The sequence below is a fragment of the Euphorbia lathyris genome, chromosome 6 (genome assembly GCF_963576675.1).
Source record: "Euphorbia lathyris chromosome 6, ddEupLath1.1, whole genome shotgun sequence".
In the NCBI taxonomy this organism is placed as follows: Eukaryota; Viridiplantae; Streptophyta; class Magnoliopsida; order Malpighiales; family Euphorbiaceae; genus Euphorbia; species Euphorbia lathyris.
The window spans coordinates 20,912,695-20,937,939 of record NC_088915.1 but is presented as its reverse complement, the minus strand read 5'-3'; the positions used below and the strand labels follow the sequence as shown (position 1 = coordinate 20,937,939).

The 25,245-nt window shown below is 36.8% G+C and overlaps 1 protein-coding gene across 3 annotated transcripts; it reads left to right on the top strand.

Annotated features, from left to right (window-relative positions):
• The first annotated feature begins 9,436 nt into the window (after positions 1 to 9,436).
• On the top strand, positions 9,437 to 24,993 carry LOC136234052 (inactive poly [ADP-ribose] polymerase RCD1-like). Of its 3 annotated transcripts, none has more exons than XM_066023812.1 (7): positions 9,437 to 10,022; positions 18,087 to 19,345; positions 19,939 to 20,180; positions 20,272 to 20,393; positions 21,389 to 21,574; positions 21,685 to 21,780; positions 24,639 to 24,993. In XM_066023812.1, exons 2-7 carry the CDS (start codon positions 18,213 to 18,215, stop codon positions 24,681 to 24,683), a joined length of 1,824 nt encoding a protein of 607 aa, XP_065879884.1. In that variant the 5' UTR covers positions 9,437 to 10,022; positions 18,087 to 18,212; the 3' UTR covers positions 24,684 to 24,993. The 3 variants fall into 3 exon arrangements, with proteins under 3 accessions (XP_065879884.1, XP_065879885.1, XP_065879886.1); XM_066023813.1 differs by having other exon boundaries at positions 9,437 to 10,027; XM_066023814.1 differs by having other exon boundaries at positions 9,437 to 10,032.
• Positions 24,994 to 25,245: the final 252 nt, after the last annotated feature.

Sequence of the window (25,245 nt, the reverse complement as noted above, 5' to 3'; positions counted from 1 at the left end):
GCCCTAGAGGCTGATTAACATAAACTTCCTCGTTTATAACTCCATTAAGGAATGCACTCTTAACATCCATTTGAAACAGTTTAAAGTTCATATAGCTTGCATATGCACATAAAATTCTAATAGCCTCTAGCCTTGCCACTGGGGAAAAGGTCTTATCGTAGTCAATATCTTCTTGCTGACTATAGCCCTGAGCTACAAGTCTTGCTTTGTTTCTGACCACGTTCCCTTGTTCATCCAGCTTGTTGCGGAAGACCCATCTTGTTCCGATGGTCTTCTGGCTTCTTGGTTTTGGCACTAGATCCCATACTTCATTTCGTCTGAACTGATCAAGTTCTTCTTGTATTGCATTCATCCAGAATTCATCATACTCAGCTTCAACGAAATTCTTTGGCTCCTGGATAGAGACGAATGCTACGTTGCTGAGGTATCTCCTGAGTTGATTCCTCGTCATCAGGGTATTCTCAGCGGCATCAAGAATGACACTCTCTAAGTGACCTCTTGGTATCCTAATCTCCTTTGGTAGATTGATGTCTTGTGCTGGTTGTGTTTCAACAATCTCTGCAGGTGTAGATTGGTCAGTGAAAGTGATTTGAGTTTCACTTTTACCTTTGGTCAGCCCTTGAGGGAATGACTCAGCGGCAGTTTCTTGGTCAGCGGGTGCTGAGTGTGGATCATCCTCGGTCAGCGGCTGGTATCTTTCTGCAGGGTTAGTTTCATCGAACTCAACATGTACTGACTCTTCTAAGACTTGAGTTCGTTTATTGAAAACTCTGTATGCTTTGCTGTTTGTTGAGTAGCCTAAAAAGATAGCCTCATCAGCTTTTGAGTCAAACTTAGCTAGGGTGTCTTTGGTATTTAAGATAAAACATTTACAACCAAAGGCACGAAAGTATCCAATGTTGGGCTTTCATCCTTTCCAAAGTTCGTAGGGGGTTTTCCTTAATATAGGTCTAACTAGAGCCCTATTAAGAATGTAGCACGCTGTGTTAACAGCTTCTCCCCAAAAGTACTTTGGAAGCCTATGCTCACTCAGCATTGTCCTAGCTATTTCAACCAATGTTCTGTTTTTCCTTTCAACAACCCCATTTTGTTGAGGCGTTCTAGGAGCAGAGAAATTATGGTCAATGCCGTTGGCTTCACAGAATTCAACAAACTATTGGTTCTTGAATTCTCCACCATTATCACTTCGGATGTGAGCTAACTTAAGGTCTTTATCGTTTTCAAGTTTTCTTACTAAATTTGAAAACGTCTCAAAGGTTTCATCCTTGCTACTCAGCAAGATGATCAAAGTGTACCGAGAAAAGTCATCTACAATGACCAAGGAAAATCTTCTTCCACCCAAGCTCAGCGGCTGGACTGGACCGAAGAGATCCAAGTGTAGTAACTCTAATGGATGCTTAGTTGAGACAATGTTTTTACTATGAAAAGATTGTTTGGTTTGTTTTCCAGCTTGGCAAGCGTGGCATAATTTATCTTTTTCAAACTTAAGTTCTGGCAGTCCTTCAACCAATTGCTTTCTTGCTAATTTGGCCAGGAGGTCCATGCTTACATGACCAAGTCTCATGTGCCATAGCCAGGAATTTTCTTCATTTGACACTAAGCATACAGTTTTTGAAAACTTCTTTTCTAAGTTCAGCATGAAGACATTATCAATACGAGGGGCAGTTAAAATTAACTCATTTGTTTTACCCTGGAATATTTTACATCCAGTGTCATCAAATATAACTTTTCTCCCATTGTCACATAGTTGAGCTACGCTGAGTAAGTTATATTTGAGTCCGCTGACTAGGGAGACTGACTCAATAGTAGGATTACCATCAATGGTTCCTGACCCTACTATCTTACCCTTATTGTTGTCTCCAAAACTTACACTTCCTCCTCGTTTACGCACAAACGTGATGAACTGAGTTTCATCACCAGTCATATGCCTCGAGCATGCGCTGTCAATGTACCACATCTTTGACTTCTCAGTACACCTCAGGCTTACCTGCATTATAGCTAGTTGCTTTTAGGTACCCAATTCTTTTTGGGTCCTTGCTTGTTAGGTTCAACAGGTAAAGCATCATATTTCATTTTATGACGACATACTTGAACAGTATGTCCATTCTTTCCACAGAAGTCACAGCTTACCTTCCGTTTAGGATGTCTCACTAACTGGTCAGCACCCCAGTGCTGAGCGTGCCAGCACACCTTTGTGGTGTGTCCTTTCTTCCCACAGAAGTCACACTGGACATTCCGCTGAGGATTCCATCTCTGCTGACTAGTACTTCGGTACTCAATGTTCAGAGGAATATTTCTTTTATTCGGAACCTTAAGTTGGTTCTGAATTGATGTGACATCCTTTCTCAGTTTCTTAGAATCTGATTGGACCTCAGAGACAAAATTTTGCATAATTTCTATATTACTATACAAAGTTGAGTTGTCCTGGAGAAGATATCGAAGGTCACTCAGTTTGACCTCCTCAACCTCGTCACATCGCCTGCTGAGTGCTCTAACCTTTTTATTACACTTTTTGACAAGTGTGTAGAGGTCACTTAGGGCATTAACCATTTCATTTCTGAGCAAGGGTAGTGATAATACCTCAGTTGAGTGTTCCTCATCGTCAGATGCAATGGAGGGGTCAGCATGCTCAAAAACACATGGCTCAGCAAGTTCGTCAGCCATGAAACAAATCTTTGCTGACTCAGTGGCATCAGCTTCTGATGATGAAGACTCATCACTGTCGCTCCAAGTTGCCACCATTGCCTTCTTACTGTTCTTTCTCTCTTTCCTCAGCGTGGGACAGCTTGACTTGATATGGCCAGTTTGATGACATTCAAAGCATGTAATGGGCTTTGAGCTATCCTTCTTGTACTTGCTGTCGCTGGACTCAGCTTTGTACTTATCAAACTTTTTGTAAGGCTTCTTAGAATATTTGTCATTCTTTCTGAACAGCCTCTTCATCTTTCTAGTGAACATAGCCATTTCTTCATCGTCTGTTGAGCTCCCATTAGTGGAGTCAGCTTTCATGATAAGAGACTTTTGCTTCTTGTCTTCAGACTTTTCCTTCACCACGAAGTTCTTCATTGATATCTCGTGGGTCAGCAGCGAGCCAATGAGTTCATCATACTTGTAGGTGGTTAAGTCTTGAGCTTCCTCAACAATAGTTTTCTTTGCTTGCCAGCTTTTAGGAAGACTCCTAAGAATCTTCTTGACTTGCTCTTCCTCAGTGAAGATCTTTCCAAGTCTCTTGAGCTCGTTGATGATGGTTGTGAACCTTGCGTTCATGTCAGAGATTCCTTCATCATCATTCATTTCAAACAGCTCGTATAACCTCATGTGCTGGTTGACCTTGGATTCCTTCACCTTGTTGGTTCCTTCATAGGTGACCTCCAGCTTCTTCCAAATCTCTTGCGCTGACTCACAACCTGAAATCTTGTTGTATTCTGCAGCATCTAAAGCATAGTGAAGCATGTTTATAGCCGAAGCATGATTTTGTAGCTTCTTGAGATCATCCTCTGTCCATTTAGTCTCAGCTTTGACAACCGTTTGGCCATCAATAGTTTCAACAGGAACAAATGGACCTTGGACTATAGATAGCCATGCACTCATATTTGTTGCCTGAATGAAATTTTTCATTCTATTCTTCCAAAAGGTATAGTTAGACCCGAAGAATAGAGGAGGCCGAGTTATGGACAGACCCTCAGGCAAAATCTGAGTTGTCAGATTTCCTGGGAGAAACCGAGTGCTGTTCTCAACCATAGTGGGGATCAGCTCAAGGTAGTTAAACCTTACACAGTGAGCTTTTAGGCTTTGATACCACTTGTTGGTCCCTTATAATGTGACAAGTTAGTTCCAAAGGGGGGGATAGGAACTATTTAAAAAAAAATTGTCCGTTAAGGCTGACTTCTTTTCTTATGAAAAGGTTTACACAACGTCACTAAGTAGATTCGAGACACAAGCTTAGTCAACTTGTGACTAAGTCTGCTTCTTTACTTGAGTTAGGAAATAGCACTTAGAGTCTATTCCTGAACTCAGCTTCTTAGTAAACTTAACTCAGCATGAGTTCTTTACTTAGTCAGTTTTATAGCAAGCAATATATATTAAAGGAGTTTAAGGGTTAGAAAGATATTACTCAGCAGACTTATCCTGGTTCAGCCTCTCTGCCTACGTCCAGTCCCCAGAACTCGTTCCGAGCTTTTTGAATTCTCTAATGAGCCCTTTAAAGGTAGAGCACGAAACCTTTTACAGATAGAAGCTGAGTATAACAAGAGTACCTTCCTTTATACCTCTACTCACTCCTATATCTAAGCTGAGTACTATAACCGAGTACTCAGCCTCTCCTTTCTATTCTTCTAGAAATGATAAAGTGTTTGTCCTAAACAACAATTGCTAAGACACTTTAGATGATTGAAAATCACTCTAGACTTTTACACAATAATATGGAAATTGGTGTAAGGTATTTGCTTTGCTTTTCTCACAGAAACTTCAAGTATGAATTTGGTCAGCGTTTCGACTAGTTGAAGATCTGCATCGATTGAAGCAAATGGATGGCCTTTATATAGTGACACTTGAGGCACCTGGTCATTTCGAATTTCGAAATAACCGTTGGAGGGAAACGGCTTCCTGTCGTTATCACTCTAGGCGTGCTCAACGTCGTTGGCCAATAGGATTCACGCATCTTCTGTCTTCGTCAGTCTTCGGCAGAATGTTTCGACATTTAAGGAAAAGTCCACGAGACAGCTTCCTGCGCCTTCTAAACTTTTCCCAAAGTAGAAATGCTTTGTCTGGAAGTTGAACATTGTCTGCCACTGTCCAGACTGAATTGTCGTCCAACTCAGCAGCTTCTACTTGAAGCTTTTGCTACGAAGGCTTCTCGATCATTCTCTTGCTGAGTCGTCGTTTTACTTGAGCCGAATGGTCTTGATGTGTTGATTTGGGCTTGACTTCCACTTTATGGGCCTTTGGGCTTTTTTAATCTCAATGTCTTATAAACAATTAAACTCAACATTGAACAAACACATTAGTGTAATAAATCAAAGCATTTAAATTTAATGTGTTAGAATATCTTTATCATCACTTAAATAATTTTGTCAAATCAAAATCATGTGGAAAGGTGTTTCAACATTTAGTTGGTCCTACTTAAGGATAACCGCCATAACCACCTCTTCGTCCCCCGTGAGCAGTGTACACAAAACTAGTTCTAGGAGCCAAAGGATTTATAACATTCCCATTAACATTCGACTGAGGAGAATTCTCCTTTCCCGTGACAACACTAATCTTCATGCGATTGTAGTAGTGGCCTGGTTATTTTGTTTAGCACGAAGATTATATTTCCTTTTAGGCACAATCATTCATGGTCCGTAAACACTAGATTCAATAGTCCCCAATTGATCATTCTGTACGACATTCTCTCCATCCTTTGTAGTGGTTTCAACATTAGTATCCTCCAAGGTAACCATAGCCTCCGCTACCTGAGCAAGAATAACACAAGGTGATGTGCAAGAGGGTCTAGCATGACCATACCAACCATAATTAGTACAGGTTGTGTAAAATCCCTCATATTCAACCTTGTAGACCCGATCATTGACCTCAAAAATGGCAACAAGGGCTTTTGATAAGTCTATTTCAACACATACACGAGCAAAGCAACCACGTTTCACATCACAAGTATTCTTATCAGCACGAACAACCTTTCCCAATGAATTACCAATACATTAGAAAATCTTCATCATAGTACATAAGCCAGAGTTTAGCAGCCTCGCCCAAACTAAAGTTGTCAAACCCAACCTAAATTAAGATCAGATAAGACTTACCTTAGCTGCTAATTGAAGAAAAGACACCTGTTCAATTCTCCTCTAAATCATATCTAAGACGTTTTCCCTCCAAACGCTTCAGAAACTCAAAAACTCTTCGGTTAGGACTTAGATCTATACTTAAGGATGCTATAGTTTAAGTTTCAAGTGATTTGGACGGTCGAATCTCCATAAATCAAAGAAACGGTGGAGAAATGGTCGAAGAACGATGAATTTGCAGAGAAACAGAAAAAGAAAAGAAAAGCAAAGAAAGAAGATGATGCTCGACACATTATGGAACTTTGGGATTTATATCCCAAATTTGTCCAATATCCATTTTGGTCCTCCATCTTTATATAATCTTTTAATAATTACCCTAAACTTTTAATTTACACATCAACCCATCAAATTAACTCCAAACTTTTCCTATAGCACCAAATAATAATCACACCCCCAATAATTATAATATATATTAATATCTAGGTATAAATTCTAGAAATTTAGACACGGACGTGACAAAAGTTGAATCTATTGTAGTTTCCTCTGAGACAAAACCAGGAGACTAGATGCTGACAGAGACGGATCTAAAGGGAGCAATGGAGAGCATCCATTATCATCAAAGAAACTCCATTGAAACTTGAAGTGAAGTTTAATTTTTTCTTAAAAGCACTCAAAAAATTCCAATTGAGCACCTAATGCACCTTATGTCGAGGGAGAAGACAAAAAAAAAAAAACCCGGCAATAATGGTTAGAGATACATATAATGTTAAACGTTTTTAGGTAAGAAGATTACTATTATTTTACTTATTAAAATCCACTTCTCAAAACTACATCGTTTTGGTAAGTGGGTTTAATATATATATATATATATATATATATATATATATATATATATAAATTCTTAAGATGAGGTGGGCTATATGGTCGACTTTTAACTTTATGCAGCCTTTTAGTTTGAAAATAGTATCACTAGTTACTTTTCCCCTAACTTTTTCACCTAGTGTTCACCATATCAATTTAAGCATCTAACTTAGGGGGCGTTTGGTTCACAAGAGGTAAAGGAAAAGGAATCAAGAAAGTGAAACTAAAGGAAAGGAAAGGAATAACCATTAATTCCTCTATGTGTTTGGATATGTTTAGGAAATGGAATGGGGTAAAGGGAATCCAATTCCCTAGAGGGCATGGGGTAATGGCTTAACCTAAAGTGGGTAAAGAGAATGAGTTTTTTTTTTGTAAACAAACAAGAACAAAGGGAATGAAACCCTCTCATTCAAATTCCCATTCCTAAAGACCCCAAACCAAACGCCCCCTTAGTTGCTATCTATGTATCTCCATCTAGTTTTAAATGGCTAATTACATTTTCTTTTTAACATATTTTTTTAAGACAAGATGTATGTTTTTTAGTAGCAATAAAAATTGATTTTAAATGTAGGGGTCAAGAGCGGATATAGAGTTGTATAGAGTTATAATTTTTAGGGTAAAGAGATAAAAATTTACAATTAAGCACTCAGATGTTAGAGCACCCCTGTGGATTCATTCTGGATACAGACATTTAAGTAATGCGCTTGAACTAGAAGTGCACGTAGTCGGTTAACCAGTCCATTAAGGTTAATTCGGTCGGTTAATTATTTGTTCGGTTTTTTAAAAACACTAATCATACACTAGTCCACTAAATTCAGTTAACCACTAATTGGTTGATCAATTATTTCAGTCGGTTAACATTTTATTTCGGTTTCTAACCATTAGTAAATAAAAATAAAAATGATAAAAAAATTCTAATTTTGATTGTGAGTGAGACGGCGGGTCAATGACGAGTTGATTTAAGTGCAGAGAGAGATGTGCGTGCATTATATGTCCGTGTCATTTTACACAATACACTAATTATTTAACCCTTATGGTTTTATATAATACACTAATTAGTCCCAAACCTTGTTAAAATAATTATATGATCCCTCAGTTTTGATTCTGTTAAATTGTTTAGTCCCTATATAAAATCTCCGTCTACAAATATGTTAAAGAACAATTAAACGAATAAAAATAAAATTTTGAAAGGTAAAATTGCCCCTGATAAAGTTTTTGGCTACAAAGTTTTAGAAAACAAGTAATACAATCTTGTCGTTGTTTCTATATCCAAAAAATAAAAGAAAAAGAAGGCCGCATAAACTGAAATTAGAGAGACAGTAATAAATAAACTGAAAGTTATTTATATATTTTCATCTTATTTAGTGTTAATATTTGATAAAAAGACTAAACCATTAAAAGTAAAAAAATTTAGCGACCTTATAATTAACGTGGAGTTTCCTGTGGCTTGGGGCTAGAGACAGGTTGCTCACTAACGTGGAAAGGAAAAGACACCATTTAGTGGAGGCTGATTCTTGCAGTAGATGCATAGGTCAGACTGAAACTATCTGTCATTCTCTTAGAGACTGTGAAAAGAGCATTAAGGTTTGGAGGGAAGTTCTTCCGGGCTATTTGTTGCCTAAGTTCTTGGCCTATCCTGGTCAGGATTGGTTCATTGGTGGAGTTAAAGGTTTGTTATTACCTGAGCTTGAGCATGGTGCCATTCTCTTTGTTGTTGTTTGTCACCAGATGTGGCAGTGGAGGAATGCAGATATCTTCGGAGAAGGAGCAATTATCTTTCCTAATTATCTTGCCTATTTTTCTAAAAAAGTTAATACTATCATGGAGAGCTTTAAGGAGGAGGGTTTACCTTTTACTGGCTAGAGGAAGGTGGTTCAGTTATTGGGTTGGAGCAAACCCAAGGAAGGGACTGTGAAGTTAAATACTGATGACTCTTGTCTTTCGGATTGTAGGATCGCGACTGGTGGAGTCTTGAGAGACTCTGGAGGTGCTTGGGTGTCTAGCTTTGCTCAGAACCTAGGAGTGGGTTCTTCCTTCACTGCTGAGCTCTGGGGAATTTTCTCTGGGCTTAGGCTCGCTAAGAACCTGAGCTTAAAAAGGTTGTTGGTGGAATCTGACAACCTATAAGCTGTTAAAGCTATTTCTGAAAGTAAGACCATTTGTTTAGGCAGCCAAAATCTTCTTAAAGGGATCAAAAGGTTATGCTCCTCCTTCGATACCATCAATATTGGGCATGTATTCAGAGAGCAGAATAGGGTTGCTGACCGCCTTGCTGCTGAGGGCCAGGAGAGGATGCTTGGTGTCTCTACATTCTCGTCGCCTCCGGACTTCCTCTACTCTTTGCTTTCTGCTGATCAAGTTGGGGTTAGTTTTTCCAGACTAATCCCGGGTTAATTTTTTCTGGTTTTTGTTTTTTCTTTCTTTTGTCTACAAAAAAATAAATTAAATAGTGGACTAATTAATGAGTTATGTAAAAATATAGGGATTAAATAATTGTTTACCAATATGTATAAATGTATTTTTTATATTTTTTTAATATTTAATTGACATTCAGTCGGTTTCGGTTAACCGTGGTTTTTGGAATAAAAAAACCGTAACCGTAACCATTAACCACTATTTTTAAAATTAAAAACCGTACACTAATTCATCAATTTCGGTTAACCTTATTTTCGGTTTGATTACGGTTTGGTTTTTCAAGGTTTTTCGGATTTTTGTGTACACCTAGCTTGAACCATCCAAGGGCCCCACCTAAATTTTCAAACTTGGCTAGGAAGAAACCATGACCAAGCAAGATCCATCCTATCGACTTTGCCTTTAGGTTTACAGACTTGTAGAGCACGAATACTAATCAGAGTATTTTTCCAACGTTCAGCCCACTGCTCAATTAATTGTGGCGAAACAGAGAATTTGGGGTGCAAGGGGTTACCATCTTTGTGCGTTACCTGAACTAAGCCTGTGCCTTGCAAATCCACAGGAATTCTAGGCGGAGTCTGCGGCTGCGGGCTGGCCACCGCCTCACAGTAAGGAACAGGGGAAGAGGTTTGCATCTCCTGGTCGCCATATTGCCCATCGGGTGGATCCGGCGCCGGTGGATTTGAAATCGGCGGCAAAGTCGAGGGTGGATCGTTGGGGTTTGCAGCCATCAGAGAGAAAAATATCTCTGTGTAATATTAAAGAAAAATAAAACCAAAGGACCAGAAGAAAACCCAAAATAAAACCTAAAATCGAAAATTGAAGCCTCCAGAAGATGAAGACCAGAAGAATCGAAGACCAGAAAATTGAAGTCTTCATGGAGTCGTTGTTATTCATTGAAGGATCTCTCCTTTTTTTCTTCATCGATCCAATGGAATCTTCTTCCTCTTCCCATATTTTCTAAGCTTTTCTCAGGTAAGGTAAGGTAATGTAATCAATTTAATTTCTGTCAGTTTTTTTGCTTGATTTCTGTAGCTTAAAGGCTTGTTTGATTCTGTCAGTTTTTTTGCTTGATTTCTATCATTTTTTCTTCGTCCATAGAACGAAGTCTTCTTCATGTTTTTGTAGCTGTGTTTGATTCTGTGGCTTAAAGGCTTGTTTGATTCTGTAACTTGTGTTTGATTCGCAAAGATTGTTTATGAATAGTTTGATTTGTAACTGTGTTTGATTTTTATCCTGACCTTTTGCTCCTTTTCAATTTACTAAATTATATTATAGTTTGTAAGTAAAGTAGTGACTAATATTTCCTAACTAACTTCTACTTAACAAACATTGTAAGAATTAAAGAGACCGAAAATTCCTAAAGGATTCAATTATCGAAACGATACTGACCTGACAGAAAATGATTGAACAACAAATAAAATAAAATTGTACTGGAAGCTTGAATGAAATTGAACTTGAATTAAATGAAAACTAAGGGAATGACTGAGAAATTTAAAATGCTGAAGTCTAGAGATAATTTGCTAGAGTTTTGCTTGGGTGTGTTGAGTTGTTGAGTTGTTCAGTTCTCATCGCGATTTCTGTCTTTTATAGATGTTGGGAGTAACTTCCTTGTTTCCACCAATCCACGTTCTCCATCATATTGAGTAACTGCTCCACTTGATTCCTAACTTTCCTGCTTTCTGATTGGCTCACAGAATACACATTAGAAATATTAAATGATCTCATGATCCTCCAGGTTTACCTCAAGTATCCTTTGATACACTCTAGGAAGTTAGTTTCCCACGAGGTACACTATATGGTTTCCCTAAGGTACACCATAGGAAGTTGGTTTCTCCTAAGGTACACTCTAGGAAGTTGGTTTCCCTCGGTTCCCCTTGAGATGAGGTTCACTATTGGAAATTCTAAGTGAACAATGTACCAGGAAAATATAAAAAGTTTCCTAAAAAGAAAAAGTTTCTCCCATGCAAAGTGTACACCATGATATGTATTTGGAAAATTTTATTTTTGGTGCAAACACCTTGTAATCTTATTTGACAAGACATTCGTGCCTAATATGGCCATCTGTCTATTTGAAATGCATTCACTTCCTAATCTCAAAATTTGTTAGTGAATTCAAATATACGTCAAGATTAATTTTATGGAAAAATCAATACACAAGTTTGAGTTTTGTGTCCAAATTAGCCTAATCTCTAAGGCTATGTTGGAATAAATCATTTGGAAGAAATGAATTCAATTGGAATCCTCACATGATTTGAATTCTTTCAAGTTAGCTTATTTTTCGAAGAAATAATTAAATTCCCTTATTTTGTTTCTTTCCGAATGAGAAATTTGCTGAAAAAGAAATGATTCCTTCAAAATGGAAGTTTCCAAACAAGGGGTAATAGATGAATCCAATGCATGTTATTTTGGTAGGTTTTAATTAAATGTTCTCCATTAGTATTCGTACTTAAATTCTCTTGTTTGTTTACTAGATATGCGTTAATTTTCATAGATCTAAATTTTGCATGCTAATTTTGGATAGAACTGAACTTTTAGTTCATGAGTTCAGGAGAGTTGATTCCCCTTGTCCTAGTTCCTTTGTTTAAATCTTGGCATGTGTTTGCTTGTATTATGTTTTGTGCTTGGATTGTTTCCTCTTGGCATCTGTCAATATTGTTTATGAATATTTTCCTTTCATCTGGATCCAATTTCAGCAATTTATTACAGAGCAACTTTTATAATGGGCAACTATGAACTATACCAACTTGCAACTTTTATTATGTTATCAACTATGAACTATACTATACCACCTTGCAACTTTTATGTTATTAACAAACTGCTCAATATCCAACTTGCAACTTTATGTTATCAAGTTTTATGTTATTAACAAGCTGCTCTACCCGACAATTTTTTAAACCCGCTTGAGACTCATTAATGCACTTTCCTTTTAAAAAAACAATAAGACTTATACCTAAATTAATCATGCGAACTGAAGTAAATGTGTAAATCCATTCTCTTGCGCGGAAGAGAATCCAAACCCCAAGCTTGAGAATCCGTCACAGTTAAAGACTAATGCCATCTTAGCGGCTTTCCTAGTACTTGCTATCCTCAACCATTATACCGAATATGTTCTACTACATGTGACCTTATAATTACCCGGTTGTGGGCAAAGCTGAGTGGTCTTTCTTGCTTTTCGCACAAGCAAGTTTAGAATAAGAAGATTTTTTATTTTTAACAAAAAAAAAAAAGAAAGAAAGAGCAGAGAGCCTTTAGACAACCGCCGACTTAATTTGCACTGTCAACGCCTTATCTATGTTTGCATATCAACGGCGTCGTATTTCTCCTGCTCGTTGTTCCTCTTCTCGTGAGCTAGGGTTTCTTTCTCATAGTTATTAAGGCGCGCCTTTGGTGCATGGCGCACCAGGTGCAGGCCTTAGCGCCATGGCGAGGTGCAACCGTCATGGCCCTCGCCTGGTGCGCCATTTTGCGCCAAGAGGCAGTTGCCGAAGGCGGGCCTTGGCAGTTAGGGGCAGTTTTCTGGAATTTTTGGCAGTTACTTTACATATCTGGAATGGAACACGTGTTCTACTAAAAAACTATTAAAAAGGAAGAGAGGTTATACGTTTGAATTAATTAGAAGAGGAAGAGACAGAGTCATTACAAGAGGAATAAGTTTAGTAGAAGAAAACACAGAAAACGAATTCAAAAAACAGAAACAAAGAAGCCAAAGGGAATTCAAATTCAAGAGTTTGATGATGCTTTAGATGAGGAGTGATGAATTTGGACAGTTTTGATTAGGTGTAGAACTTAGGATTTAGTATTCAACTTTAGCTTTCTAATATGGGGTTTATTTTGCATTTTAAATTTATTTATGCTTCAGAATATTTTCATGATTTATGTATTCATTACATTTTATGTTAGTTTTATAATTGTTATTTTTGTAAGTGCGCCTTGTCTCGCTATGGCGCGCGCCATCACTGTGCGCCAAGGCTCCAGGACCCCTTGCGCCTTAGTGCGCCATGCGCTTTTAATAACTATGTCTCTGACCTTCTCCATATCGAAGATTGTGCCAAACCAAGTTATTTGGTTTTTTTATGTATCATCTTCAGGTAATATTGTTTCAATTATTCTTTTTTCTTTTCAATTTTTTCCCTTACATTTCTGATTTAGATGTTTGTTTTTTTGGTTGAAAAACTGTTTATAATAGATCATTGGTATAGTTTTCCTTGATTTTTTATAATTTACTATGGTATATTTTTGGATTTTGTGAAGGAAATGAGTAGATTGGGATCGATTTTAACTAATAGTGGTTTTTGTGTTCGTTCTGATAATTTATATTATGTGTTTAGTTAATTTTGATGAAATTTTGCTATCTAACAATAATGGTTGAGGATATAAGGTCACATGTAGTAGAACATATTTGGTATAATGATTGAGGATAGCAAGTACTAGGAAAGCCATGGCATCAGTCTTTGACTGTGACGGATTCTCAAGATTGCGCTTTGGATTCTGTTCCGCGTAAGAGAATGGATTTACACATTTACTTCGGCTCGCATGATCATAGTTATTAATGGTGCGCCTGAGGCGCTATGGCGCATGGCGCACCAGGCGCAGGCCTTAGCGCCATGGGGCTGCCATGGCGCGCGCCTGGTGCGCCATTTTGCGCCAAGAGCAGTTGCCAAAGGTGCATCAAGGCGCAGTTTTCTGGAATGTTTGGCAGTTAGGAGCAGTTTTTTCTGGAACGTTTGGCAGTTAGGGGCAGTTTTATTAAAAGAGAGAGTATACATTTATTAGAAGAGAAGAGATTATACGTTAATTATTAGTAGAGGTTGAAACAGAGTACGTTTATGATTTGAAGAGGAAGAGACAGAGTCATTGTATTTTATAAGAGGAAGAAGTCTAGTAGAAAGAAAACACTAGGGATTGAAACAGCAGAAGTCTAGTAGAAAGAAAAACACTACAGATATAGTATTCAACTTTATCTTTCTAATATGGAGTTTATTTTGCATTTTAAAAATTATTTATGCTTAAGCTATTTTCATAATTTAGTATTCATTGCATTTTTATGTTAGTTTTATAGTTTATAATTTTTAATTTTGAAAGTGCGCCTTGTCTCGCTATGGTGCGCGCCATGCGCCTAGGCTCCAGGACCCCTTGCGCCTTAGTGCGCAGTGCGCATTTAATAACTATGCGCATGATTAATTCAACTATGAGTCTTATTGTTTTTTAAAGGAAAGTGCATTAATGAGTCTCAAGCGGGTAAAAAAATTGTTCAGGTTGAGCAGCCTTTTAATAACATAAAAGTTCTTTTATGTTATCAACAAGCTGCTCAACATGTGCTTCTTTTGCTGTCAATATCCAAAATTTGGCTGGGTAATTTTTTTTTGTATTTGCTTTGAAATTTTAAGTTCTTAAATGAGCTTTTAACTCGATGTTTTATTGATGGAAATGTGCATGCAGCACTATTTATTTGTGGCGGACAACAATGCTAAGCATTGTGGGATAGTGCTTCGCATTGTTAATGCATACTTTGGGCTAATACACTCTTGGTCCCTTATATTATTATATATGTTCTGTTCATTGTCTAAAGAGCTTATATTGAATGTCCCGTTTTTCTCTAAATGTATCTTCTTTTTTAGGGAAGGAAACTGACAACTAGAGGTGTACAATAAATTCATTTCTTGTATTTGGGTTACAATCCAACCCAACCCATTAAAAGAAATAATTCATGGGTTGGTTGTTAAAACCAACCCAACCCATTAAATATTGAACTTGAATAGATTGGGTTGGTTTGGATTGGTTATTAATTCAAATAATTTCAAATATAAATTTATAGGTATTAAAAATTGGACTAAATTAATGAACTGACAAGTATTTGTACCAAATAGAACGTAAATGACATTAATTTTTGAGTCAATTTAAAAAAAAATTCAAGTGCTTTCACGTTTTCGTAGATCGGTCTTTTGCTCCAAAACAAATGACTTTACACCTTTAAAATAGAACGATATTTTTGAGATTTTTTAAGTCATTTTTTTACCTTTTCAGTAACTTTTTGACCGGCTTTTTTTTCTGAAATTCTAGAATTTTTTGGAATTCCAGATTTCTGGAATGAATTTAGAATTTAGAATTTAAAATTTCTGAAATTTCTAAAATTTCTGGAATTCCAGAAATTTCGAAATTCTAGAATTTTCAATATTCCAGAATTTATAGAATTTCTGAAATTTCTGAAATTTCAGAATTTTTGAAATTCCATAATTTCTGGAATTCCAGAGAATTTTCAAAATTTTATAATTTCTGAAATTCCAATTTTTTTGGAATTCTAGAAATCTGGAATTTTTGAAATTCCAGAAATCTGAAATTCTACAAAATTTTGAAATTTTAGAATTTCTGAAATTCTAAAATATCCTTAATAAGAGGTTTAAGTTTCTTCTTTGTTATAATTAAAATTTTGAATGTGTTTTACAAAAGTTGATCATTTATTGTGATATGGTTCAACCTATCCAAGGGTTAGACACAAAAATATCCATAACGTTGATAGTTATGACCAATTTTGTTCATAACATTAAGTTTGATCAATTTCATATATTATTAAAAAATACATATATTTTGTTTTTAATTTTCAATTTCAATTGCATATCAGTTGATTCTAATTTTCAATTTTTAATGTTTTCATGTTTTACCGTTTTTTCTGTTTTTCTTGTTTTTCCATTTTTTTCATTCATTTTGTTTCACTTTTTTTTTCTAACTTTTTAGTTTTTCTCATTTTTTGTGTTTTTAAAATAAATAAAGTTTCCGTTTGCACATACTTTAAATTACAATTTGTTATTTGACACTCTTAATTTAATATATGAATTATAATAATATTTTATAATAAACTTGTTTTTAAATGGAAATAAGAGAATAAAAAAATACATGCAAATATTTGAATAAAAATTCAACCCAATCCAATCAATTATTTCCTTATATGGGTTGGATTTCAATCCAACCCATAGATAAAACCATTAGAATGAAAATATATGGATTGGGTTGGGTTGGATTGGTTATATTTGATGGGTTGGTTAATTTTTGTACACCCCTACAACAGTGTGGAATTAACCTTCATTATCGATCTTTTCCCGACTTGTATGAATCTTTGAGTAATAACCAGAGCAGAGTAACACAATGACAAATAAAAATGGCAGCCACAACACAACAACACAAGCACAACACGCAATATTTTTACGTGGAAACCCCCTCAATGTGAGGAGTAAAAACCACGGGACCATAGTCCACTCAAATCTTCCACTATATAAAAAAATATATAAAAAATAACGGGCAATACAATAGTTTTTCCCTAGCCAATACTAGAGGCATACATAATTGACATCACACTCTTGAAATCTCCTTCAAGAAGTATGGAAGACAAAACACAAAAGATGAGAGATACCTCAAAAGGCATAATAGGCACAATTTGTCAACAATTTGTCCCTTCACACAAACTGACCTTTCCGACCTCCAAATCTGACCTCCTCGAGTCAAAACAAGGAACAAGATGTCTAGGAGATCCTGCCCAAAAATCATGTAAATTCTTTGTCAAAAGGCAGTGGGCGGATGGAGAAGAAAATTAGATTTTCTCTCTTTATCTTTTGTGTTTATGGCTACTTCCTTCTCAATTGCTTTCAAAACTTAACCTTATATACTACTGTGGTTAACACTTACCTAACCCAATTTTGGGCTTCTCATGGATCCGTAAAGCCCAAAAAATCTCCCCATGAGGAGGAGTTCGATATCCCGGCCATGGAACAACACACCATCAACTTCTACCTTGCTAAACCCTTTGTCAACATATCACCATGGAGAAATGCAGTCTTGACATCCATGTGCTCAACCTCCAAATCAAGGCTACCTGCTAAATCGAGAACAACTCTAATGGATGCCATTTTCATAATTGGAGAGCAAATCTCATCAAAACCAATGCATTTCTTCTAATTGAATCCCTTTGACCAATCCATGTGCTCAATCTAGCTTTGTACTGAGGTTGTGAAGAGTTCTCTTCTTGCTTCACTTTGAACACACACTTGTTTTTCAAAGCTCTCTCGCCCTTAGAAAATTTAACCAATTCAAAAGTATTATTCTCATACAAAGATTTCATCTCATCTTGCATGGAATCAATCCACTCTTTCTTGTGCTCATCATCCATAGATTCTGCATAACTCTGGGGTCCCCAGTCAACAACACATGCTCTTCTGCACCTTAACGACTATGATTTAGTACTTGACTATTTGTTGTTCTTTAGAATTGTTACTTGTTATTTATGATTATATATGTTATTTTTCTTTAGTGTACCATGTGTTGCCCAGGGTGTGCCTGCGCCTTGTGCCTTCAATAACTCAGTTATTTCAATTACTTATGGGGAAAATCCCAGCAAAGAAATCCAAAAGATCTTTTTCCTAGCGGAGAAATATCTCCTAGGGATAAAAGACAGACTCAGCAACAGTAGGACAAGTAGAGAATACTGTTTGTGAACACGATCTTGTTTAAGTACGATTTTATAATCTGTAAGAGTTACTCTCCCAATCCTCCATTTATGTATTGTTATGTCTGTAGCAGACAAGATCGAAGGCATGGGTAAGAATGGTGGTATCACACTGTTTTGATACAACTTTGTGTGATTAGTTTTTTTTTTTTTTTTTTTTTTTTTCAAATCATTTCATTGGCTAAAATGATTGTGAATGCTGATATTGAATTATCTATTAGAGGAAATCATACTTGTATTGATCTGATAATTCTTCATACTAGTTGTGGTCTCATGAATCATTAGTTGCAGTCAAGCTTGCATAACTGTGGAATCTAAGTTTCTTGGACTGTAAGATTAACAATCCACGTGACCAAAAATATTGTAAGACACTTGTTTTACTGCAGTAAGATGAAAAGAATCCAAAGGTTCTTTTTGCTTAAATCCTTTAACTGGCTTTGTCTTGTTTGTTTGATGAGATGCTGTCTGTAGGTTTTTTTGAGATGGTATTGCGGTTGGATAAAAAATTTCTTTGAAGACTTATCACTATTCCTATTTTACAGGGTTTGCCAAATATCTTCAATGGCGTTGTATCTTTAAAACTGGTTCGAGGCTAGAGTGGTCAGTCATCTTTATATTCGACCTTTTGGATTTGAACTTCTTGATAGGGATTGATCTATTAGGTAGAAATGGACTCCAAGATCGCAAAGGTATTGGGTAGTAATCGTAGAGTTATACATGGACTGAAGAGGAAGCGAGCATCCAGTGGTGCTGTATATAGTGCTGGAGCTTCCCGCATCCTGTCACCTGAGTGGTCCACTGTGAATTTTTCAACTCACAAACCTGTGAAACGACAGAGACTGCCTGAAACCCAAACCAAGCATGTGACCTGTGGGTATCGTTCTAGGAAATCTTTGCTCCGGTGCTATTCAAATTTTACAAGGAGTGGTGTGCCAGAGCGTCTTATGTACTATAAAAATGGGGAATGGAGTAACTTTCCTCAAGATGTTATTGCTTTACATATGAAGGATCTTCAACAGAAGAAGCCTGTTATTGAAATAGAGGTAGAGGGACATCGTTTTGTCCTGGATTTCTTGCATATGTTTCGACTGGACATGAAGACCGGTTCACAGAAGCCAATTGCGTGGATTGATGAATCAGGTAGTTGCTTCTTTCCAGAAATTTATCCTGATGATGAGGAGCCATATGCCTGCTGCCAACATAATTGTGTCAACAGTCAAGAGATTGAGACGGATGGCCCTCACGAGATCAAGCTGCAGCTTGAAATTGACATAAAAGGTATTGATCAATGCAAGTTGAAGGAGTCTAGTGGAGAGTCGAATTCTCTCGCCAAGCATATTCAGATTGCTCAAAAACCTGTGAACGATAGCTATGTCGCAGAACTAGAGGATAGCTGTAACAGGATGACTGATGAAAAAGTTGATGAGGCTGTTGAGGAAAATCAGCATATTAAAAACAAAGTAGTTATTGGAAATGACCTTTGTAATGACAGCTTGGATTCTGAACATGTTAGGAAGTGGTTTCTTACAGGCGTGAACTCTTTCGGTGTTGTCAACATGATTTCTATAGATCGCTGCTCTAGTGTTTCTATGGAATATCGATTGGAACTTTTCCAAAAGCAGATCGAATTGACAAACAAATGCCGAGGGGATGCAAATATTCGATATGCTTGGCTTGCTACGTCCAAAAGATTAATTTCTACCATCTTATCATATGGACTGGGACATTGTGGACAATCTATAATGAAGTCCAAATATGGCATTGGTGTCCATCTCTCTGCAGCAAACTGCAGCGACACCAGGTTATAATTTTGGTCCATTTCATTGTGTCATATACTGTTGAATAGTGCACCAGACCTATACTTGTGTGTTTTGATATCTAAAATCCCCATCAGATTTATTTGAAAATTATTGATTATTCTCAGAGCTTCTCAGAGCTGCAGAATATTCTGGTTTGAGAATGCTTTGCAAGAGGTTATATTTAGTCTATAGTTTTGAAACTCCTATGAGCTTACCAGGAATTATCAACAGAAGAAGCTGCTCATTATGAATTTTGCAATTTTCATTACGAGCCTTCAGTTATTTTCCTTTTCTATTTTCATTCATAATGCACATTGTAAACAAGTATGGAATTTCGTGTGCGCTATTGGGTCAAGATACTGTTGTGGACAGTCTTAGTACATATGATTAAGAGGGGTCTAGGGGTGAATGGTCTTAATATAGATGTGCTTTTACAATAATGGTGTTTGCACTGTATATTTTGTTCGTACTTTCTTTGTCGCTTTGCCTTTGGAAGTTATTGCATGCACTGTCATCTATATATATTATGATTGGTCTTTGTTTGTTGTACCATTGTATTTTCTCATAATCCCTTTGTTGAAATGATATATTGCAGTGCAAAATTTTGTGATGTTGACGAAAATGGAGTTAGACACATGGTATTTTGTCGTGTTATAATGGGAAACATGGAACTTGTTCAGCCTGGGAGTCGGCAATGTCATCCCAGTAGCGAGAGCTTTGATAGTGGCACGGATGATCTTCAAAATCCGAGTGCATATGTAGTTTGGAATATGAATATGAACACCCACATTTATCCAGAATTTATTGTTAGTTTCAAGATCTCTTCTAGCGCTGAAGGTGATATGCTAATTATTATGACTACTCAAATTTCTTTTTTTCTTCCTCTCTCCTCTTCAATTCTGGGTTTTGTTTGGCGTCGCTCTTACAGAGTTTGTTGGAAGTGCGACTAAGCATGCTGTTTCTGGAATAACTGCATCCTCACAAGGTGCTCAACAAAATTTAGCCATGGATGCCTCTACTGTTGATCTGAACTTGCCAGCCACTGATCTGGTAAGGATACCCCTATTACATTTGAACACTTTATTTGCTATTACGTGATTCACTGGACTGTATTATATATAGATAGAACAAAACAGTTCGCTTTTCTGCCACTGATCTGGTAAGGATACCCTAATACATTTGAACACTTTATTTGCTATTACGTGATTCACTTAAGTGGACTGTATTATATGTAGAAAAAAAATAGTTTGCTTTTCTCTTCTTCTCTCTCTTTTTCTTGATGAGTAGCATTATAAAATAAAATGATAAAATGAACTGCTTTTGGCAAGACAATTCCTTGGGGTACTTTTGGTGCCATAAAAATGCTATGATGAAGTGAAACTTGTGTAAGGAGATGATGACTTTCCCTATACCAGTTGCAGCTGAAGTATAGGCCCTTGATAAGTGAGTTCTTGTAGTAATTACTTGTGGGCATCATATTATAGGTCGACAAGTATGTATTTATTTGTTTATTTATTTATCTCGGGGACTCTGGGTATGTTTCTTCAATAATAGGTTCTCCATTTATAGCTTTGCTGAACTTATTAGTGCAGTCTTAGAATTCCATTTGGTTTGTGCTGACTGGAACTATACTTATTCAAGGGTAGCTAAGACAGGTCTCAGGTCTGTGTTTGACAGAAAGGCATATTGTGCAATTGCAGAGTTGGATTAAATTGTGCTGAGTTCAGTTATTAATCAAGCGGGCTAGAGTTGAAATTATTCATTGATCATGAAAATAAATGCTACATATTTATTAGATATTGATAGGTTTTATAGCCTAGCAAAAGAAGCTAACTGGGTATTCTTTAAGCCATTGCTGACTGATAAATGTCAGAAGAATCGGAATAATGTTCCAAGATCTTGTGCACTATGGGTGAGGTAGCAGTGGATATTTACCTTGCCTGCTTTTTATTATGCCCGGTTATATATATATAGGGACTGCAGTTCTTTTGTTCTTGCTATCAGTGCTATGCTCATTTTAGTGTTGACATTCATTACTTCCATAGGGAATCAAAAGTGAACTGGCATCGGAATCTGGAGGATCATTAGGAAAAGCTTCTAGTCTTGGTTCAAGCAGTACAAGGGTTCCTAAATCTCCTTATATGCCTTTCCGAATGTTGTTTGCCGCACTTTCAAATAAAGTTCCAAGTGAATACATGGAACAAGTTGTCACTCATTATGAACTGTTTCAGGTATATTCAATTACATGGCGTCCTAGATTTCTATTATGTTCATTAAATTTTTCTCTCACTCTTTGTTAACCCCTTTTTTTGGATTACTTGCCATGCCTATATTGTTTCAGGCAAAGAAGGTAAGCAGAGAAGATTTCATCAAAAGGTTGAGATTCATAGTTGGGGATGTGTTACTGAGATCAACAATAACAAGTCTTCAGTGCAAGGTATTGTCTAAATTTGTAGGATTGTCTGCTTATCTGGTAGTTATCTTGGAATTTGTTTTGTTGACCTTTTAATAAGTAATAATGATGGGAATTTTCAAATGGGACTAAATAAGACAATTTTGGCATATGCTAACAAAATGGCTAACTGTGAGAAACAAAATTATATAAAAATATCTCTCTTCTCAGCTGTCAAAGAAGAGAAGGAATAGAATTAGGAATTTCTCTGCATTACGTGTATTTATGCCTTTATGGGCATGTGGATGTGCTTGATCCGTAGAAACAATCTTGGACTGGTTTCACCAGCATGCTGCTAAAGTAATCCAAGACTGTGATTGAGAATATGTAAGGCTGGGGCCTCTAAAGCCAAAAAAAAAAAGTGTTTTAATAACAACTTATGTCTGTTATACCTGAGACGGGGTTTTGTTAAATTGCTGGCCTGATAATATGGGCAAAAAGGGGCTGCGGCGAGAATCAAGTTCACATACAATGTTCAGGATAGACATCACTACTCAAGCAAGGCTTTAATGAACGAGGAGTCACAACACTTCTGCTTCTCCCAATTTGGGATGACGGAATCAGGGTTATGCATCGTTTGAGAAGCGGTGTAGCTCGTTAATCATATGTGGACATGAGCAAGGCGATCAATCATACTCAAGGTGGTGTGTGAAGCCTTTTGAGAAGTGAGAGTAAGCTCATCTACTGTCTGTGCATATCAACCAATAGAAATTTCTGCTAATACTTGGTTTAGCTTTCAAAACAAAAAAGCAGCACTCTCATGAAGAAAATAAATATAAGAATCTTAACTTACGAAAAAATGATAGTGCAAGGAACTGTTTGCCTCATATTGATATATTGAAGATGCTTTTCGCTACTTAATTTGAAGAACAGCCTTCTGTTAGAAACTCATGATTATCACTATTGGCTGAGTCCTAGAAGCACCGCCACTTCTAGAAGTGAGGTTAACGTAGTAGGTGTGTCGGATGTGCTAACAAAATGGCTAACTGTGAGAGACAAAATTATATAAAAATATCTCTCTTCTCAGCTGTGAGGGCGAGCCTTGGCGCAACGGTAAAACGTTGTTGTCGTGTGACCAGAGGTCACGGGTTCGAGTCTTAGGAGCGGCCTCTTGCCAATTAAATTGGCAAGGGAAGGCTTGCTCCCAATACACCCTTGTGGTGGGACCCCTCCCCGGACCCTCGCTCAGCGGGGACGCGTATTGCGACCGGGCCGCCCTTATCTCTCTTCTCAGCTGTGAAAGAAGAGAAGAAATAGAATATGCATTTCTCTGCATTATGTGTATTTATGCCTTTATGGGCATGCGGATGTGCTTGGTCCATAGAAACAATCTTGGACTGGTTTCACCAGCATGCTGCTAAAGTGATCCATGACTGTGATTGAGAATATGTAAGGCCGGGGCCTCTAAAGCCAAAACAGAAAGTGTTTTAATAACAACTTATGTCTGTCAAACCTGAGACGGGCTTCGTTAAATTTCTGGCCCGGTAATAGGGGCAAAAAGGTGCTGCGCGGAGAATAAAGTTCACATTCAATGTTCAGGATAGACAGCACTACTCAAGCAAGGTTATAATGAAAGAGGAGTCACAACACTTCTGTTTCTCCCAATATGGGATAATGGAATGAGGGGTGCACATTGTTTGAGAACCGGTGTAGCTCGTTAACCATATGTGGACGTCAGCAAAGGCGATGAATCTTACTCAAGGTGGTGTGTGAAGCCTTTTGAGAAGTGAGAGTAAGCTCATCTACTGTCTGTGCATATCAACAAATAGAAATTTTCTACTAGTACTTCGTACTTAGCTTTCAAAACAAAAAAGCTGCAGCACTCTCATGAAGAAAAAATATATAAGAATCATAACTTACAAAAAAAATGATAGTTCAATGGAACTGTATGGCTCATATTGATATATTGAAGATGCATTTCGCTACTTAATTTGAAGAACAGCCTTCTGTTAGAAACTCACCATTATCACTATTGAGCTGAGACCTAGAAGCACCGCCACTTCTAGAAGTGAGGTTAACGCAGGAGTGTCGGATACTCCCACACTCCGGGGATACGCACCTGATACGCCAAAATAAGTGTTCCCTCTTTTTCTTTTCTTTTTAATATGGGGACACTTAGGTACACAGCTTCTGAGTTATTTAAGTAGAATATAGGAATTCTGTAAATAATTGTACAAAAAATTGGGGTTAACTATAATAAAATAAAATAAAGCCTAATGAAAAAACAAAGAAATCAAAATCTAAAGAAAAGAATATAGCAGCTGTCCTTCTTTTGGTAGTTTAAAGAGTTTAAAGTATTTATTGTTCTTTTTGATGAATTAGTGACTTATTATGGATGTTATTTATGGTTTATAATGACTAATGAATGTTGTTTGTCATATAGCGTGTCCCCACCTTATCCGTATCTCATATTTTGTTAAAATGCTGTTTGTCGCACCAGCACCGATACCCATGTGGGTGCTTCGTAGGCCGAGACCTAAGTTCACAAATTTCGCTACATATTTAACCACAGTTGCATGAGTTTGATTTCCATTGTGTGCAAGTAACCAATTGAGATAAATACTACTGAATCTGAATCTATGTTGGAAGTAAAATATATGGATGGTATTTTCCTTTTGTCTTTTGGACCAATTTTGAAAGGAACAATACAGTTAGGCAAGGTAAGATTTACGACTAGGCTGACCCTTTTGTCTTCGACTGTAAACAGAAGTGAGGTTCTGTGCAAGAATTTCTTGTTACAAAAATTATTGAAGATTGTGCTAAATAAAAGTGCCTCAGGTTGTATTATCTTGTGATTTATTCGTAGCGATATGTTGATATAACCTGTTGATGGCTGCTAACAGGTGCCAATGAAGTATGTGGTTCAAAAGCCAACTGCAGAGGGTTAGAGCGGGATTTGGAGGAAGCAGTACCTTACGCAATGTAATATAATGTTTCGTGGATTTGAAGGTAAAGGTTGTTTCATGCTTGTCTTGTGCTTGAATGTGTCGACATAAAATTGTGAATAATGTGAGGATTTGTAGGAGTTAGCTACTAGAACTGGTAGGTTTTTTTGGTCATTGTTACTGTATTGCAGCTTATTGTTGAAACGCGGGAGGTTTTTCTTTGTTCTGTTACTGAAGGATTATTACATTTTTTTTTTTTGAACTGAAAGTAGGAATTTATTGAAGACATTGCAAGAGGTTGATTTGTTGATTCTGAGAATGTCTTGTTGATTATTTTTTAAGTTTTAGGTTTCTGAGAATGTCTATAAAATGAAGAACACACCAGATTGGAATTTTGGATTGTCAACAATAACTAGTTGTGTGGTGCAGTATCATGTTATTACATGAAAACCATGTATGCTACTTGCAAAGTAGTACATAAACAAAAGATAGTTTAAAAAAAAAAAAAAAAAACAAAGGATAATTTATCTAATGATTTTTGAGGTTTTATTTATTTGAAATCATT

Excerpts from the sequence above, each read along its gene's own strand:
- LOC136234052 (XM_066023812.1), top strand. The coding sequence starts at position 18,213 with ATGGACTCCAAGATCGCAAAGGTATTGGGTAGTAATCGTAGAGTTATA. Across the intron at positions 19,346-19,938 it reads GCAAACTGCAGCGACACCAG|TGCAAAATTTTGTGATGTTG; the intron begins GTTATAATTTTG and ends GATATATTGCAG. Across the intron at positions 21,575-21,684 it reads CTCATTATGAACTGTTTCAG|GCAAAGAAGGTAAGCAGAGA; the intron begins GTATATTCAATT and ends ATATTGTTTCAG.